The 18,594-nt window shown below is 37.0% G+C and overlaps 1 protein-coding gene across 2 annotated transcripts in view; it reads right to left on the bottom strand.

The window, feature by feature from the left end:
- The window catches only part of sclt1 (sodium channel and clathrin linker 1), a 63,607-nt gene extending 46,467 nt beyond the window's left edge, over positions 1 to 17,140 (bottom strand). The window contains exons 1-4 of one of the 2 annotated variants that reach the window (XM_039751691.1): positions 17,062 to 17,140; positions 4,809 to 4,893; positions 1,222 to 1,271; positions 968 to 1,014 (exon numbers count right to left, since the gene is read on the bottom strand). In XM_039751691.1, coding sequence (XP_039607625.1) covers positions 968 to 1,014; positions 1,222 to 1,271; positions 4,809 to 4,839 — 128 coding nt within the window. In that variant the 5' untranslated portion in view covers positions 4,840 to 4,893; positions 17,062 to 17,140. Of the gene's footprint in view, positions 1 to 967; positions 1,015 to 1,221; positions 1,272 to 4,808; positions 4,894 to 16,567; positions 16,702 to 17,061 lie in introns of those variants that run through there. The other variant, XM_039751690.1, reaches the window with a different exon arrangement.
- Between the last annotated feature and the right edge of the window lie 1,454 nt (positions 17,141 to 18,594).

Here is an 18,594-nt window from a genome sequence, read left to right as displayed (position 1 = left end):
TGTATTGTCACGATATAATTCCAAACATGGGAATCAAAATTCAATGCGATATTGACGAAAAGGTAAAAGCGAAAAGAGATTGAATATATGGACATAGGTGATATGACAGATGTATATAGATATTGTTTGGCTTTAAATTTTAAGTCGGAGATTTGTAAATCGTCTAATCTGTGTTGCCATCAGGGAAAACTAGTGTTTCTTCCCAATGAAGAGGCCTATCTGTGAGAATTAAAAGTTTTGTTGTTTGTTGAAAGTGAAATCCATATACTGTACATGAGTGGCAGAGACGAGAAGTTGCTGGCACGTAGCGCAGGCAGGGGGATTGGCGAGCGAATAGGGGGCAAACCCCCCTAGTATAATAATAATCATCATCATCATCATCTGACCATAACAAGCCCAACCAGGTCTCCAGCCAGACTCAAGAGAATCTCCTAATGAGGATGATATTCTCACTGGTATCCTGATCACATCAAAATAGGTATTAATAACCTGATTTCCTAAGAATCCATATGCACTATGTATGTAAAGAAATATATTTTGCTTAGCCCGTAATGTTACCTTTCCTTCAGCTGAACCTGCTATGTTCACTAATCACAAAAGCAAGTGGTCATCCAAAGGAGATAAATGATTTTTTTCTTTTTAATTCCATTATGCATTTAAACTTCTAAACTCAGCTACTCATTTGTTCAAAAACAGACTTATTGAAAATATGTAAAAACATGATTCACTAGAAACAAATCATTAAAGTGAAAATGTATCTTTATTGTAAGTGCTGAACAATTATCATATGTGACATACTGAGATTAATAAGTATGCTGCATATCATTTCATTTAAAAACAGAAGGCAGCTGCATTAACTGCTGTATTTTGCTTTTTGGTATTAGGTTCGAATTTTTGAAAATTTTCTGCCTTTAGTGCATAGTTTTAGTAAAAATAACAGCGAGGAAAAAAAAAAGAGTCAGATCACCTGTTGTCTGGTGGAAAAACAGATTCAGCTTCTCCTTGCACTTCTCCCTTTGAAAAGAAAATAAACTATGTAGTAAAACAGCTAACTTGGGACTCAAAAGGAAGAAAAACATATCCAAAATAATTGCATAAAAAACACCATTGTGATGCAACTAGGTAAATTACTTTTATCCAATAAACTTATATGAACACATGGAAAAGGTAAATCTTACCCAGGATTAAACCTAGCTAAATTAATAACTTTATATCTCATACCTGATTAGGTGAAACATGAGACAGCTGTCCATCCCGATGAATGATGAAATCTGAAATTTGACCAAAAATGTGTTTTAACAAAATCAAGCACCACTAAACAGACAAAAGTGTATAAACTGTTTTTATTTAAATAACGTTTTGTGCTACATTTCTGCATATCTGTAATTTAAACTGGATTGATAAGAAATTACAAGACAAAATAGATAAAATAGGATAAATTAAACAGAAGAAATGTTTTAAGAAAAATAGGCTATTCAACCTATTTACACTTGAAAACTACAAAGTCAGATAAGAAGTCCCCAAAATGCTTACTAATGAGTTCTATACATCAACAATTGTCTGTATGAGTCAATATGTCATTTTCACAGATTTTTTAATAATTAGTGAAAATGTGAACATTAAACATGTGTACAATGTTTTATATTTACAACTTTATTATTACTCTAAATAGTGGTAGACATTTTTTAGGAATGGAAAAATATGCAGACACTATTTTAGGGATGAAGACAAAAAGAGAGTAAAACGTCACACTGCATATTTTTGTATTTCTCACCTTCTTGTATTACACATTTTTTATGTTTATTTATATGTGTGTGGATGCGTGCAACACAAATATATTCTGAGGTGTTTCAGGTAAAAAAATACAAACATTTCATGGATCATAGCACAAATGACAATGTGTTACATGTTGATTAGCAATTGCAAGTAACAATTTCACTGTACTCTGCACACGTGACAGTAATGACCGGATAAACCCTATAAGAAGGGAGACAAAATGGACTCTAGTGTTTACATGCTAACATATTTTACTTTAACTTTACTTGAAATAATTAAATATTGTAGTTTTCAGTTCAACTAGAGGTAAAATTCTAAATGGGAACCTTGTCTGGTTGAAAAGTCAAAGGTCACTTTAATGCTTCTTGTTAGATTTTGTTCAAAAAGAAACTGCAGAAGAAGCTATATTCAACTCAGATATGATTTACTATACCGGTGGATCACAAGATACTGGTCATGGATTTCATACATCAAGGGAAAACCTTATGTCATGTATAAACCACAATGGTCCTTGAAATGCATTTTTACCCATATTGATATGAAATCTTATATTAAACAAAATTCTGAATCTGAGAGAGAGCAAATCTCTCAATTAGACTGGTCTATTTCCTCCTGGAAGTTCCCACCACTACCCAACATATTTGATTATTGGAAAGGATTCCTTTGCTATTTCTAAACGTTTAATTTAAGGAACAACATACACTCAGACATTTTATTTCATATGCCTGCCATTTAAGCAGCCAATCAAGTCACTACAAATCAATAAACAGACATGGTTGTGAGGTTTAGTTGATGTTCAAGCAAACAATAAAATGGGCTATATGCGTGATGTTAGTGACCTTCACCACTGTATGCTTGTTGGTATCAGACTGATCAGAAACAACAGTCTTCCTGGGATTTTCAAACAATACGGTCTCCAATGGAGTGATAAACCAAAAATATACATTGAACTGTAGTTGTAAGTAATGAGAAACACTATACTTTATTAAAAATGGGCCGCAAATACATAAATAACATTTTTTACACGAGTGCAATGCAGAGAAGTACTGCAGGATGTATACTGCATCAAACCTGGAATTGGATTGGTTAAAGCAGCAAAAGATGATGCTTGATTTCAGTGTTATTGTGAATTTCCCCTTGGGATTAATAAATCTATTAACTAAGAACATGGATATTAAGTCATACTGAACAGTGATCACCAGCTGAAACCTGACATTTTCTCAAGGTCACAAAAAATGTTGATATAACAAATATTGGTTTCTGCTGTAACAGGCATAAATTCAGGTGAGAATTAAGCATATGTAGCATATATTCAGGTTCACCCTGCCTTGTGTCAACAGCACAGGACAATGATAGTAGTGTAATGGATAATGTGCTATATCACATAGCAGACATCATCTACAGTGGATTCCATGAATACGAGAAGGACTCCGATTTATTGTAGTGGCATTCATAATCTCCAGATCTCAATCCAGCAGACTGGGAATGAGGTGGAAGGAGAGATTCACAACATGAGTGGCCAAAAATCTGCTAGAACTATGTAATACAATCAGGTCACATTAGTCACAATCCGTACGGAACATTTCCAGCACCTTGTTGAATCCATGCCTCAACAATCCGAGGTAGGCATGGAGATTAAAGGGGTCTTTTCTGATTGTTGATATCTGTGTCTAATGAAATGACCACTGAGAGTAAAGTGTACATATCAAAAGATAGGAAAAACGTTTGATAGCTCATTACCAATTCAATGGACAAAAAATTGCATTTAAATAAAAAACGTACATTTTTTCTTTCAAACTATTGGACAATTGTTAAGTAGACTAATATTAGGGTCATAGGATACCACTGTATGTCACACTAACAAAGAGCATCAAAAAGTAAAAAAACCCAACCAACTCAAACTTCCAAACAATGATTTGCTTATAGAAAAGCAAAAAGGGATGTATTACCACAGAGACAAAACAAATGAACCAAATGAAAAAGCCAAAATCAATGCCACACTGCCTGTCTGCTCATCTCAACTTCAGAGTCAGTGAGTCCTGGGCATTAAACTGCTATCTGTATCTGTCAACACTTAAGTGTCTCAGGTGCTGGGCACAAAAATGGAAAGTTAACTGTTTAGAACCGATACCTTGTCCTAGGCTAATTTTAGCACAATAATAAGGCTGTGCAATTTCAAATCTATTACCTTTATGTTATACTGTGTGGTCCCCGGGCCGGGGTCAAGAGGAGGGCTTGTGCATCCTCCAGACCGCGAGGGGGCGTCCGTCCTGGTTATGTTGGGGGCCTCGGGTATAGGGCTTGGAAGCCCAGCCCTGTAAGGACCCGTGGCCACCGCCAGGCGGCGCCCCGATGCCGGTATATCCCGTGTGGTCCCGGCCGGGACGCCGGGAGGACCAGAGGAGGGCTTGTGCCTCCTCCAGACAGAGAGGGGGCGTCCGTCCTGGTTATGCTGGAGGCCTCGGGTAGAGGGCTTGGAAGCCCAGCCCTTTAGGGACCCGTGGCCACCGCCAGGCGGCGCCCCAGTGCCTGATTATCCCGGGTGCCAGGCACTTCCAACACACCAGGAAGTGCCGGGGGGAAGACGACAGGGGACACCCAGACGGCTTCTGGGTGCGCAGCCGGCACTTCCACCACACGGGGGTGTGTCCGCGGGAGATTGCCGGGAAGCAGCTGGAGCCCATCCGGGTTCCTATAAAAGGGGCCGCCTCCCTCCAGTCATTGGTGGATGTCGGGTGGAAGTGGACAGAGCTGGAGAGAGAACGGGAGGCGGTCAAGGAGAAGGCACAGAGACTGAAAGGCCTGGACTGTGGGGAATCGGTGCAAGAGGCACTGGGGTTTTGTGCACGTGACTGTTGCTTGTATATATTGTAAATAAACGGTGTGTTGGGTGAAACAAAGATGTCCGTCTGTGTGTGTCCGGGCCAGCGTTCACAACTGTTTGTAAAATTCAATATATGCTAAATTAGCTAAACATCATTTACAATTAATTGCTAAAACATAAAAATAAACATATAAAAAGACCATCTCACCTTGGGATCTTATGAAATCTGAAGATGACATTTTAAGTAATGCACCACGTTGACCAAACTAAAATAGAAACATTTGCATCTCCACCTAAGGATAAAAACAAGACATATACTGTAATAGAGAAAGAAAACATTAGGAATAACATCAAGATAGGATTAAAACAAAAACATATTTGCTCAACTCTTTTAACCTCCGTTTCACATATTTCTGTGTTGCTCCGTTACCGTTCTCGCACAATAACATTTACAACATTTACATAAAATATCTTCATTAATCTTTTTGCCATTAATGTATAAATGTGTTAATGAAACTAAATACTAAATACAAGAATGATCATCATGGTGATAAAAATGCGTTAGAAACTAATGTGTCAACCTTTTGTCCACGTTATTTATTTATTTTTAATGTAACACAAAGGAATATGGGATGGGGGAAAAAAGTTGATCCTAACAATGTTTCAGTTCATTAAGGATTATACTCTGTCAGGCTCACAAAGGTTTCTCTACTCATACTCAAGACAACAGTCTTTTTCTCTCACATGTGCATGAGAACTGACAATAATTTGCTTTCCTCTGTTAAATCAGAATGCATTGAAAAGGAGGATATACTTATGTCAAAATGAGAATATACCCATAAGTTACAAACTGACACAATTGGGCTGTCAAAGTAGCCAAAACACAAGTGTAACTCATATTAACCTGCATTTAATAATAGAATATATTATATTAATGTGCAAAAGTTGTGGGATTCAATGAGATTGTGGGAGTGCTGAAAACTTAATTTAGTGGAAGGGAATCATTTACTGGTGATGGAAGTGTCATGCAGAATATAGAGCTTGGTTGTTTGTCACCCTTCTTAGCATTGCATTTTATTCCAAAAAAACATGTAAAAAGTATTGCATTTTTTTGGCATAAAAAAATGACATTTTTATTAAATCTCAAAAGCATAATGATACAAATCATAATAGTAATTATGAATAAAAATAATAATGTGAAATGAACAATAACAACAAAAATAACAGTAATAATAACAATACTAATGATGCCAAAACAGTATACTGTATAATCTCATAATGAGTCCTTTGTGTAGTAAATCTTAAAGTACAGTGAAAGGACACAATCAAACTGCACAGCTGGGACAATAATAGCGTGTTTCTATTTGTATTTTCATTCCAGATTTATCAGTTTTTGAATAGCACACTGCACAGGTACGAGTGTGATTATGTTTTTTTTTTCTGTTGGAGGTATATAATCAATAAAATGCCTACCAATAAGGCACTCTGGAATGATCTGGGATGTGCTGGGTCAACAGAGTCTCTTTAGCAGTAGTGTGAATGATGGATGTGTGGCAATGATTTGTTCTACAAGCTGTCATGTAAAGTTTGCATAAGCTACAGTTTCACCAGATTTTGGTTTCTTCATAAATGCATTTCAAATGCACTCTTCCACTAGATGACAAAATATCTTTTTGTAGTAATTCTTTTGTTGCCTCCGCATAACAGGATAGAAAGCCAATTCTTGATCTGCACAATCTATGCCGCCCATCATGCTATTGTAATCGACCACAGCACAAGGCTTCATAACCTGGTTGTTGCCTTTTGCCTATACACTACTATATACTACTAGACTATAGCTGCATTATGTACAGTACTAAGAAGACAAACATCGTTCTTGTCCTTCCATTTCAGCGCAAACATTTTACCCTTTTGCCAAGCTACTAGTGCACTTCTCTGTAATTTAGCTCTGGCAAAGTCATCAGGAATGTCACGAAGGTTGGCATCAGTCTTTCTTTGCAGCAAGAGGTCAAATAGCTCTAGAAAAGTACAAAAATTGTCCATGGTTACATAGTAATCTTGATCCAATAGTGCATCTATCAAAGTCAGCACCGATAATGTAGCAACAGCATACTGATTGCATTTCGGATCAAACATAGTCCTTTTCCCTGTGTACAGAACCAAAATGTATCCTGTTTTAGATTCACAGAGCTTGTAAAACTTTATGGCAATTCTTGCTCTTTTAGATGTGATGTTCTGTATCCATGATAGTCTACCCTTATAAGCCATGAGACTTTCATTGATGCTGACATCAGAGTCTGGAATGTAAATGCTCCAAAATTTTGTTACAATGGCGTGGTATATCTCTCAAATGTCCTTCAGTTTAAGTTCTGGAAGGGGATTCTCATCGAAGTCTTCATTGTTAGTCATAATTAGTGAAAACATGCACTCAGACATAATTTCTCCAAAGAGTGGCAGCACTAAAAACACTTTTACAGACTGAGTGATTCTTGATTCTAATGCTTATGCAAGACACATCTGTACAGTTGTCCAAGTGACACTCAGGTCTAATAATTTCAGCACAGTTTTTGCAGCCGAGTAACACTCGGACCTAACAGTAAGGAGGCTACAGAAAAAGCATAAGGAAAGGGAGGCGGTTCCGAGTTATTGATGTTAAGCATTTAAAGAGATTCTGAAATGATATAGTGAAGAGCTGCCTTAATGAGTTATCTTCAGGTTCTTTAAGAAGTTTTCATGACTAAAGTACCAGTTTGTTGTAATGCAAAAGTAATTTCCAGTACATGAATGTCCTAAAAGTTCTTTTTGTGACCTGAAAAAAACTATTGGAGTTACACAAGAATATCCTTATCGTTAGCAATTTGTAAATGTGCTGAATATTGTAATTATTGCTAGCAACATAAAATGTATCCAAAGAAAATATATATTTAATAATTCTTATAACTTTAGAAATATGATTTTGAGTAAAGAGTGTGTGTGAATTTCTCATTATGAGTAATAATAATTCTTTACATTTATATAGCTCTTTCTTTCTCAGTACTCAAAGAACTCCTCAGGCTGGGAGGACTCAGGATGCAAACTCATGATCTCTTTACTGGGAAACAGCTAAGAACTACAGCTGTGTTAAGTATCTGGATGGAAAATGAAGTTATTTTCGACTCTGAATTATACATAATTGTCCATTAATTGTCTGTTTTTATAATTTATTAATATATGCTGTTTTAAGTGTCCAAATGTACTGTATATGCTTTTCTAGTAATTAGTAGCCGGTTTAAAGCAAAAATAAATTATAAAGTTTCTGAGGTGTACAGAAGTTTTATTTTTAGGTGCCAGGTTTTTATAGCACATGCAGAAACTGAAACAATGATGGCGAGCCAGTGAATTGTTAAAGGAGGAGTGAAGGGAAAAAAACAAAAACGAAACAAAAAAAAAAAAAACGAAATGAGCCTACAGCTTTTATAGACAAGGACAGAGAAAGAAAAAAATATATACAAATTTTGTGGAACAAACAATATTTTTTCTTTTCAGATCTCAATTTAGTATCTACTCTTCCCAAGTATTATCATTTTTTCTTAAACATTTTGTTCATATGCTAATGACTCATTATTTAAGGAGGTTTTTGTGACGAAATTAATTGTATAAACTGTATGATGATTTTTGAAATTACTAAATATTGTATTTCTGAGAGGAAACACGTTAGTTATTAACTAAAAATAGTTTTAAATAGTGTATTGTGATTTCCCTTCATTGAATCTATTCTAATAAAAGGCAAAGCCCTCACTGACTCACTCACTCACTGACTGACTCATCACTAATTCTCCAATTTCCCGTGTAGGTATAAGGCTGAAATTTGGCAGGCTCATTCCTTACAGCTTACTTACAAAAGTTGGGCAGGTTTCATTTAGAAATTCTATGCGTAATGGTCATAACTGGAACCTATTTTTTCGTCCATATACTATAATAGACTTCTGCTCGATGCCCGTGGGAGGCGGAGTTACGTCTCCCACGTAATTTAGTGCCTGCCCATCGAAGGCCGTCCGTCAGCGGCAATCCAATAGAAACACTGCCGCTAAATATTCACGGGTGAAGGACTGTGCTTATGCAGAGGAAGATGAGATGGTCAGGGTGGTGTTTGGCACAAACTCAGCGAAACTGCGAGAGAAACTTTTAAGTGCCGGGTCTTAGCTAACATTAAATACAGCCGTGGACATCATGCGAGATGGCACCAGCACAGCTGTGAACCTTCGATGCATGTACACCGAGCGGCTCACAAAAAAATTACGCAAAAAAAAGTCAATGTCCCGCTAAAGGAAGACAGTGTAAAAAAAAAACGTGCATGGAGTGTGTCACGTCTCAGATAAAGAGGAAGATGAGCTGTTTATTGATGCAGTAAGAAACAAATCGATGAATGAAACCTGTTATCTTTACAACGATTGACAAACACGGAATGTAACTTGAACACAACACATCCTACAAATACGAACCTGATTGAAAGAAATAATGATAATCAAATCCTTGATGACAGCAATACTCATAACACTCACAAAACAATTAATGTATATTGACAATCATGTTATGTTATTTTAAAATGTTCCCTTTTCTTTTTCATAACTTCTTTAACACACTACTTCTCCGCTGCGAAGTGCGGGTATATATATGTATATATATACCCCGATTTACATACTCTCAAATAGACAAACCACACGCCGTGGCGCAATGGTAGAGACTTCGCCTCTAGTGCCGACGTCCGATTCCCGACAGGGGGTGCACTGAGTATGTACGCGCGCTTCCCGAATCATTTTTACCCTCGCATCCCCTTGGTTTGAGATGTATGAAAAAATATGCGGTTAACGCATAAAGACAGATCACCAATTGAAACTTTATGAATAATGGATACAAAGCGCGTTCCTAAGACTGATCAGAGGCAAATTTCATTTCAAAAGACTACCCGACGGAAGCCTTGATAAAAGTGTGGTTTTGTGCAAACTGTCCAAATACGAACCTGATTGAAAGAAATTATAATCAAATCCTTGAATCCTTGAATCCAGTTACACTCATAATGGTCACAAAACTATTACATTCACAATCATGTTACGTTATTTTTAAAATGTTTCCTTTTCTTAGCACAAGCACAGCTGGGAAGCTTCGATGCATGTACTCCATAACGCGTTAAAAAAAATAACGCATTTAATCACACTTTCAATTCCAAGCAAAGGGGAACTTTTGTCAATGCATGATTTCCTGGCATATCGATTACATTGATGCACACATCAGAGCTACAAAAATGTTAGAGTCGGAATAAAGCGCGTTCCTACGACTGATCGGAGGCAAAATTCATTTCAAAAGACTACCCGAGCAAAGCCTTGATAAAAGCATGGTTTTGTGCACATTGAAAAGCAAGCAAAATTAGATGTATTACAGAAAGCGGACTTTGTGGCTCTTACTGGGGATCATTGGACTTCCGTGACCGTTAGTAATTCTAATTACATCTAATTAAAAAATTTTCAATGATCACACTTGTGGTCCCCGGCTGGGGCTGGAGCCCGGCCGGGACACCCAGGAGGACCGGAGGAGGGCTTGTGCCTCCTCCAGACCATGAGGGGGCGTCCGTCCTGGTTATGTAGGGGGCCTCGGGTAAAGGGCTTGGAAGCCCAGCCCTGTAGGGACCCGTGGCCACCGCCAGGCGGCGCCCCGGTGCCTGAATATCCCTGTAGCCCAGCACTTCCGCCACGCCAGGAAGTGCTGGGAAGACGACAGGGGACACCCGGATGGCTTCGGGTGCGCAGCCGGCACTTCCGCCACACTGGGGTGTGGCTACGACTGATTGCCGGGAAACAGCTGGAGCCCATCCGGGTTCCTATTTAAGGGGCCGCCTCCCTCCAGTCATTGACAAGAGTCGGGTGGAAGAGTGGCAACGTCTGGAGAAGGGAGGAAGCGGTAAGAAGAAAAGAGAGAGAGGAAAATAGAAGAACAAAGAGAAGGCATTGAAGTGGCCTGGACTGAGGGGTATTGGGGATTAGTGAGCGGAACTGTAAATAAGAAAATGGAAAATAAACGTGTGTTTGTGGGTGACATTAACGTGTCTGCCTGTCTGTGTCCGGGGCAAGGTTCACACACTGTTTTAGCCTAATGTACAAAATAATTTTGGCTAAGGTTACTTAGAGTTTAAAGGTGAAGCTGGTCAAATTACCTTTTATGTTTCTGCCTTATTTTTTTAAGAAGTTATTAAAGACAATACCATTCTGAAAATGTACTTAAAGTACCACTTTATTTTTAAGTCTGCCCAATTTTAGCCAGGGATGATATTTTTGTTTCTGTTTTGAATTGAAATGCAGTTTAAAAGCAGTTTTTTTTTTTAGAAATTAAAAGAGCTTGAGTTTACAATATTCATGTCCATGTCTATTATTTGATTCTGTCGCCCACTAAAACCCTTTTAAATTAAAAAAAAAAACATTTGTGATTTGGGGCAAATTTTCATGTGTGATTACATACGATTAATCAAGATTAATTATTACACAGCCTCTAATTAATTTGATTAATTTTTTTAATCGAGTCCCACCCCTAATATATATATGTAGATATATATATATGTAGAGATATATATATATATATATGTATATATATATATATATATACAGTATATATGTAGATATGTGCCCGGACACAGACAGACGGACATCTTTGTTTTCACCCAACACACCGTTTATTTACACTAACATTTACAAAAAAGTCTACCGTGCAGTCACACCCCAGTGCCTCCAGCACCGATCCCCCCAAAGTCCAGGCCACACAGTCCTTTTCTGGCCGCCTCCTGTCCTCTCGCCAGCTTTGTCTTCCTTCCTCCCGACTCTCGCCCCGACTGCTGGGAGGCGGCCCCTTTTATGGGAACCTGGATGGGCTCCAGCTGCTCCCCGGCCCTCCTCCGCAGACACGCCCTCGTGTGGCGGAAGTGCCGGCTGTGCACCGGAAGCCGTCCGGGTGTCCCCTGTCGTCTTACTCCCAGCACTTCCGCCACACCAGGATCCTCAGGCACCTGGGCGCCGCCTGGTGGTGGCCACGGGCCCCTACAGGGCTGGGCTTCCAAGCCCTGTACCTGAGGCCCCCAACATAACCAGGATGGACACCCCCTCGCGGTCTGGAGGAGGCACAAGCCCTCCTCTGGTCCTCCTGGGCGTCGGCCGGGGACCACAATATATATATATATATATATATATATATATGCCAGCAACACTCATGACAACACAATTACATTGTCACTCATGTTACGTTATTATTAAAATGTTTCCTTTTCTTTTTCATTACTTCTTTAACACACTACTTCCCCGCTGCGAAGCGCGGGTATTTTGCTAGTAATTAATATAAGTTCAATATTATATATCAGTAAAGTATTAACCAACAATACATTTTGTAGCACTTTGATATTAGAAAGTTGGTTTTTATGTGTACAAAATGTGCAATATGATGCTTCTTATTGTACAGCACGGGTTTAAATGGAATTACAAATGTAAGCTTTTTATGTTGTTTAGCCTGAAAGAAAAAAAAGCGACATACAAAATCAAACAGGCTAAGGTTCTGTAGTACTGTTTTATTCTTTATAACATAATGAAGCATTTATTTTTTGCCTTCAAGGTCATGATTGCTTCATTATTAGTAAAGAGACTGTAAATATTCTATCAAATGTTTTAAGATATTAACAATTTTTATTAACTTACTGTACATGTAGCTTACAGTTGTGAAGTGTCTCAAGGCCAGAGCTTTTACTAAAATGTTTACTTAGTTGGAGCACAGGCAGGATGCATTAATATACTATACTATAATCTGTATGTGATAGGGAAATAACTTGTAACTTTCTGGTTTTCCATTATGCTTTTCTGCCTGTCCGAGTGGTGTAGCGGGTCCGTTATGCTTAATGAATGTCTTACATTGCGAGTCAGAAGGGTCCAGAATCCTTTATATATTAGTGCTATACAATGGTAGTCATTTTAAAAAAAAGTAAAATTTAGCTACTTCATTTATATTTAGATATGGTAGTGTTTTTTTGCGTTAGACAAATGTTTAAAAAAGTAGAGATTTGGAAAATTCCACCATTACAGTAGTTTGTGACATTTGTAATTTGACTTGCCCATTAAAGGTAAATCTACAGTAAGTGTGACTAACCAGTTAATGTTTCCAACATATACTGAGGTAAATGTCACAAACCTGACAAAAAGTCATTTTCTGACAAACAGAACTGAAAATGTTGTTACTAAATGTAGCTATCAAGAGTATGTGTAAATAAAGATATCCTGAAAGATATTGTTATACACTAAATTCATGTGGCACTTACATGAATTTTTATTTTTTACCATTGATTTTTTAAATTTTAAGTAGTATTTATTTTTACATTACTGAACAGAAATATCAGTGAATAAATTTAGTGTTTGGAATATGGTAAGAAAAAAAAAAAACAGGTAATCCATTGTATCTATCTATATCTTTCTTTATTAACCCATTGCTAAAGTCCTCCTACTTGCTGTCAAATTAAATTTGGGCTCTGCTTAGTCTTATTTTTAAATGTACTATATATTATTTTAGATGAGCTTACTTTAATTTTTAAGCATATTTCACCTTTTTTTCTGAAAAATTACCTTATTGAGAAAGTCTGAAGATAGACTTTTTATTTGTAAAATGTTATACAGTCAGTACTATCCACTGCATTGAGTAAGATTCATTGTTCTTTATATTGCATGCTACATGGATTATATCATTATTATACTCCAACTCAGAAGCGTCAATTTATATCAATAATATAAATTGTGATTATTTCAGAGTGGAGCAATTAACTAGACAGAGTTGTCACTTATCACCATTCGTATATGTCATTGCTACTATAAATACAAGATGGGAGACACCACTGAAGCAACCTCTGAAAAGAAATTTAGTGGGTTAAGTTGAGGCAATATTTTCATTGTCTAAGCAATAGGCAGAAGCAATTAAAAGGGCAAATACTGTAATATATTAGGATACATTACAAAGATTGCAAAGTGTGGAGTATAAATTAATGGACACTATTCTTAGACTATACAATGCACTAGTAAGAGCACATGTGGAGTATTGTGTGCAGTTCTGATCACCACACTACACAAAAAGACACAGCAGCACTTGAAGCTATGCAACCAGATGCCACCCACTACTTAAGATTGTACTCTGACAGACTCAGAGATTTAAACCTGTTTACTCCTGAGCAGAGGAGGCTGCATGGGGATCTAATCCAGGTCTTCCAAAATTTAAAAAGTGTTGATAAAGTACAGCCAGCAGAATTCTCTGAGCTTAATAACAAGTCAAGTATTTCAATGAAAACAGTAAAAATTAAGGGGAAGTGTATTTAAGACTGAAGCTAGGAAGCTTCTTTTTGTAAAGAGTTGTGGGAATAGGGAACAAACAAATGAGACATGTAGTTGAATCAGAAACACTGACAGCCTTTAAGACATATCTGAATGAGATACTGGGACAGCTTAGATATTAGTTAAACAAATGGGCTTAATGGAATGAATGGTCTCGATTCATTTGTCAAAATTCTTATGTTCAGAGTATTAGCTTACGTTTTATCAGTTCACATATTTAGTCTATTACACAAAACTTTTAAAAACTTTTCACATTTAAATTCTAGGAATCTAATGGGAAGTATTAAACAAGACATTATTATCCAGTCAGGGCTGTATCTTCAGTTAAATTTCAGATAATCAGTAGAAAGCAGCTACTGATAAAATATACTCCAAAATGTTTTGCAAAACATAGCCTAATTTTGGAAGTGCAATCATCCTTAACTCCATAGTGCTGCTATTCAGAGTACTACTGGATAGGTCTTTACTGTGTAATAAAATATTTTTCTAGCAATTTATTTAGCATTGCTAACATGTCATATTATATTGCTCAAGTGAAAGATTCATAACCTATCAACCGTAACACAGTAAGAAATTCAATCCTATTTTTTTTTTTAGCCACAGTACCAGTTCAAGACAGGGAATAGAATTAAAAAAATATTTGCTATATCTTGTTTTACATGTATTTTCAGCACCTTCCCTCTGTATTTCTATGTGTGAACGTCTCTTAACCGGTGCACCCTCTCTTGAGCGCATGCTCATAAAGCCTGCTTCTCAGACTATGTTGTTGTTTTCATGGCACCCTTCTCAACTCCTGTCTGGTTTTATACTAAACTACCTTGGAAGGTGACTCTCTCAGCATGTCTTATAGGCCTTTAATCTCCTCCTCATGCATCTCGCACTTCCTCTTTTGTTACATCACCAAAGCCAAAAAAAACAGATTGCTCAGAAGGGACTAGACCCACAGACCTTAGAGTTTTATTATATCAATTTTTTGTTTGTTCTTTATTTCACCCTTATACAATTTCTTGTATTAGAAATTTGCATAGACCTTGGGGTCAGAGAACAGAGTCAGCAATTGTACAGCACCCCTTGAGCAACTGCATGTTAAGGGCCTTACTCAAGGGCCCAGCAGAATAGGATCATTTTTGGCAGTAATGGGGATTTCAACCGGCAACCTTCCAGATACCAGAGGCACCACTCTGTTATTTTTATATTTTTTTTTGTTATATACTGTATATTGTAAGTTATAAAAATCAAATTTAAAAGGAATTGTCCAAAACTTAAGAGTATGGCAGACATTTATTAAATGTCATATTTAAATAGCATTGTGGATCTTTTAACCTTTGGCATGCCTCAGTACCTGTGACTGGTTACCGCAAATTGATTTTCTACTCTCTGGGATGGATGGTGGAGGGGATAACGGATGTGAGCTGAATCCACTATATCTCTGATTGTTCTATAATGTATTTATTACCATGTAATGCATAAAACAATATGTAAAAAGAAAAAAAAACAAAGGAAATTACCAAATTTGAAAAGTTTAAAATTTTCATAGTGTCACGAATCTCTCTGTTACAAACCAAGTATTCATTATATGCTGGGTGAATCAGTGCATACTTGATTTGGGCAGTATTTTAAATGTTAACTGAAAAGATATTTAATAACTGATCCTGTCAATTTTTAATAACTCTTATTTATTTCAGGATATATACAAAATAATGCTATAATGAATAATCAGACAAAAAATAAAAAGGTCACATAATTAAAGTATATAACCTTGCATGCTAAGAAAATGATTTAATTTTTTTTTTAAGGCACTGACTGTGACAGCATTCATGTATTCACATTAACACATTTGTCAGAAAGATAGAACTGTAATTATCCTAATGGAAAATTTAAAGAAGCTCAAGAAATATTAAACAAACAAACAAACAACCACCTCCCCTTAAACGCTAGACTTTTGACTTGGCAGTGTCAGTATGGGTTTACCTGACTTTTCGTTTCAGTTTTGCTGAAGGCCTTTTTATGTAATCATTTGAAACTTCAGCATGCTTAGCCAACGCACAAAAATAACTTTGTTTTGTCAAAAATGTACTCTATAAAATATGCAGGTAGAATACAGTCAATTCCAAAAATTTACAGCATCAAATGATAGATACCACGGTAGGTCACCCAACCTGGTCTGACTTTAACCTTTTTAGCTAATAGTATTACTCAGTAAAATCACGATGCTTATCCCATCTTGCATCTCATAATACTATATGCATGAAAAAGACAATTTTTGGAAAAAACAGCTGTCGAAACAGCTCTCTTTAGCAGACCAACAGTGAGGCTAAACGAGCAGCTAACATCTTATCACGTCCATTAAGGAAAGCCAAACGGCTGCAATCAGAATCAGAAGGTGCCAGGTGAGTCGCTTGTTACCCTTAGTAACCACAGCGCAGCTATTAGCTATTTTCGTGTAGAGAAAACCGTTTCAACATAAGACCACACAAAATGACGTGTCTCTTAAAGACGATTACAGTATATATCACAAAACATTTAATAAATGTCACTAGAAATAAACTCTGATTAGCACTTCAAGGCAAAAAGGCAAACGATATACCTGCACAGTTTCCTCCTGTTTAAACTTCCTCCGCTGTCTGTTTTGAAGTGGAAACCAATCACCGATTGTCTTGAGCCCAATGGTTGTGCTAAACTATTAAGTCCGACTGGAAACAACCACACCACACTCTCTTTTTAGAGACAACAGTTTCTATAGTAACAACTGTTTTATTAGACACATTCAAAAATATTTTAGATGAAAAGACAGTTTTAAATAAAGTACATCACAATAAACATTAAAGTTAATCTATGTCTACATTCTAGTGGAATGGACAGGAATGAACGGATGGCTGTTTGGCTTGTCCGCTCATCATAACTCTTTCCATTTCAAGAAGCAACTCGTTACATTAGGGTGCCTATCTGTCTCCCCTTTTTAACATTCCTATTCGTTCACCACCACAATAAATTAAACGATGCCTGCTTCCCTGGTGCAGATGATGTCCGTAAACTCGATCGGTTTTCCTATCAGATACTGAGATTTGCGCGTTCGATCACCTGCATATTCAGGACGCCCCTCTCTCTGTCTCAAAGTGCCATTTCCAATGCAGACTTTGGCGATCACGGTAACTTCATGATGTTCCCAAACCATCTCACAGCAGTTCCGCGAATAGTGTTTCTCTGTCTTACGCTGTAGTACTAGGGTGATGTAATAACTGTCTTTCCAACAACACTTTCAATGCCTCCAATTCGGATGATATGTCACAAACATTGTAATTGTCTGTATCTCATTTAGTAAATGTCATTTCACCTGTTCTCTTTTTAATATTCCTGTGTTACTTTATCAGTCCAGGAATTTTGTACCTTTCTTTAAATGAATAGAAAATCTGACATACCGTCTATTGTTTTGCACACAGTTTACAAGCGTACAAGACAGACCAAACTCCACACCTTTGAATGTTCATCTTTGTTTTCATTGTTTTTTTTTATCTTAGGGCAGTCACAACTGGACTCACGTTTGTTTCTTTTTTCAAACAGCTATACAGGGTTCGACATTTGGCAGCAAACTACATTCTACAAAGTAACTAAAATTTGTCTTTGATGAATAAAGGCAATAACAAGGCATAGAGTTAAACATCAACTTTCATTATCAGCAAAGACTGAGTTCTAATTAGGACACTGGCTGAAGTGAAAACCCGCAGCCACTGCCGCCCTCCAGGACCGTGACTGAGGACCCCTGACTTAGGCCATGAAAGAGCATACACCCAAAACACACTGTTTGCTTCCTAAACTGAAAGCATGCGGGGTGGTTTGAGTTATGTTGAAATAAACTCAAGAATATCTTTTAAGTGTTCTTTGAAGTATGCCCAATAAACAAAAACAGGGCCTAATTTAGTTGATCACTGAGTAGTGTAGTAAAGGTATGCCATATTTAATCACTCATTAGCATTATTAATGTTGTCTGAGCATACTAAAGAAAATTAGCTTGAAACATAACATTGTAGTAACCCTTTAAAATATAAGACTAACTGAAGATTATAGGTTTCTAGAACACTCCCACGTACAAAGACAAAGAGTCTGACTTTCAAATGCATGTGCAGCTGCATACCAAGTATAAAATATAAAAGTATAAAAGTATAAATCCAGCTATATGCCCAACTCCATATTATGTACAGCTGCAGCAGAACAGCTTCTTTTTATCCATTGACTTACAGTATTTTCTAAACACATTTCTCCATGCCTGTTTTAATCTCCCACACCTCACTGTTCTTTTTCTGAACCAATTTAATCCAATTAAACTCCACCTATTCTAGCAGCATACAGGGATCAAAGCAAACACCATGCATGCCATCATTGGCTCATGCCAGGCTAAATTAAACACCTAAATCATCTTAGTACACTTGATGAGAAAACTGGATATGCTCATATAGACACCGGGGAAATGTAGTAACTGGAATTTAAATCCTCTTCTGGAGCTATGAAATAGATGTACTAACTACTGCACCTCCAGGCTGCCTTTAATCTCTTTCATTTTATATGAAATATTTTTTTATAACAATATAGCATAATACACACTCCTTTTCAAACTCT

Source organism: Polypterus senegalus, chromosome 4 (genome assembly GCF_016835505.1).
Source record: "Polypterus senegalus isolate Bchr_013 chromosome 4, ASM1683550v1, whole genome shotgun sequence".
NCBI lineage: Eukaryota > Metazoa > Chordata > Cladistia > Polypteriformes > Polypteridae > Polypterus > Polypterus senegalus.
Note: the sequence above shows the minus strand (reverse complement) of the source record. Positions and strands in the feature narration are given on the sequence as shown.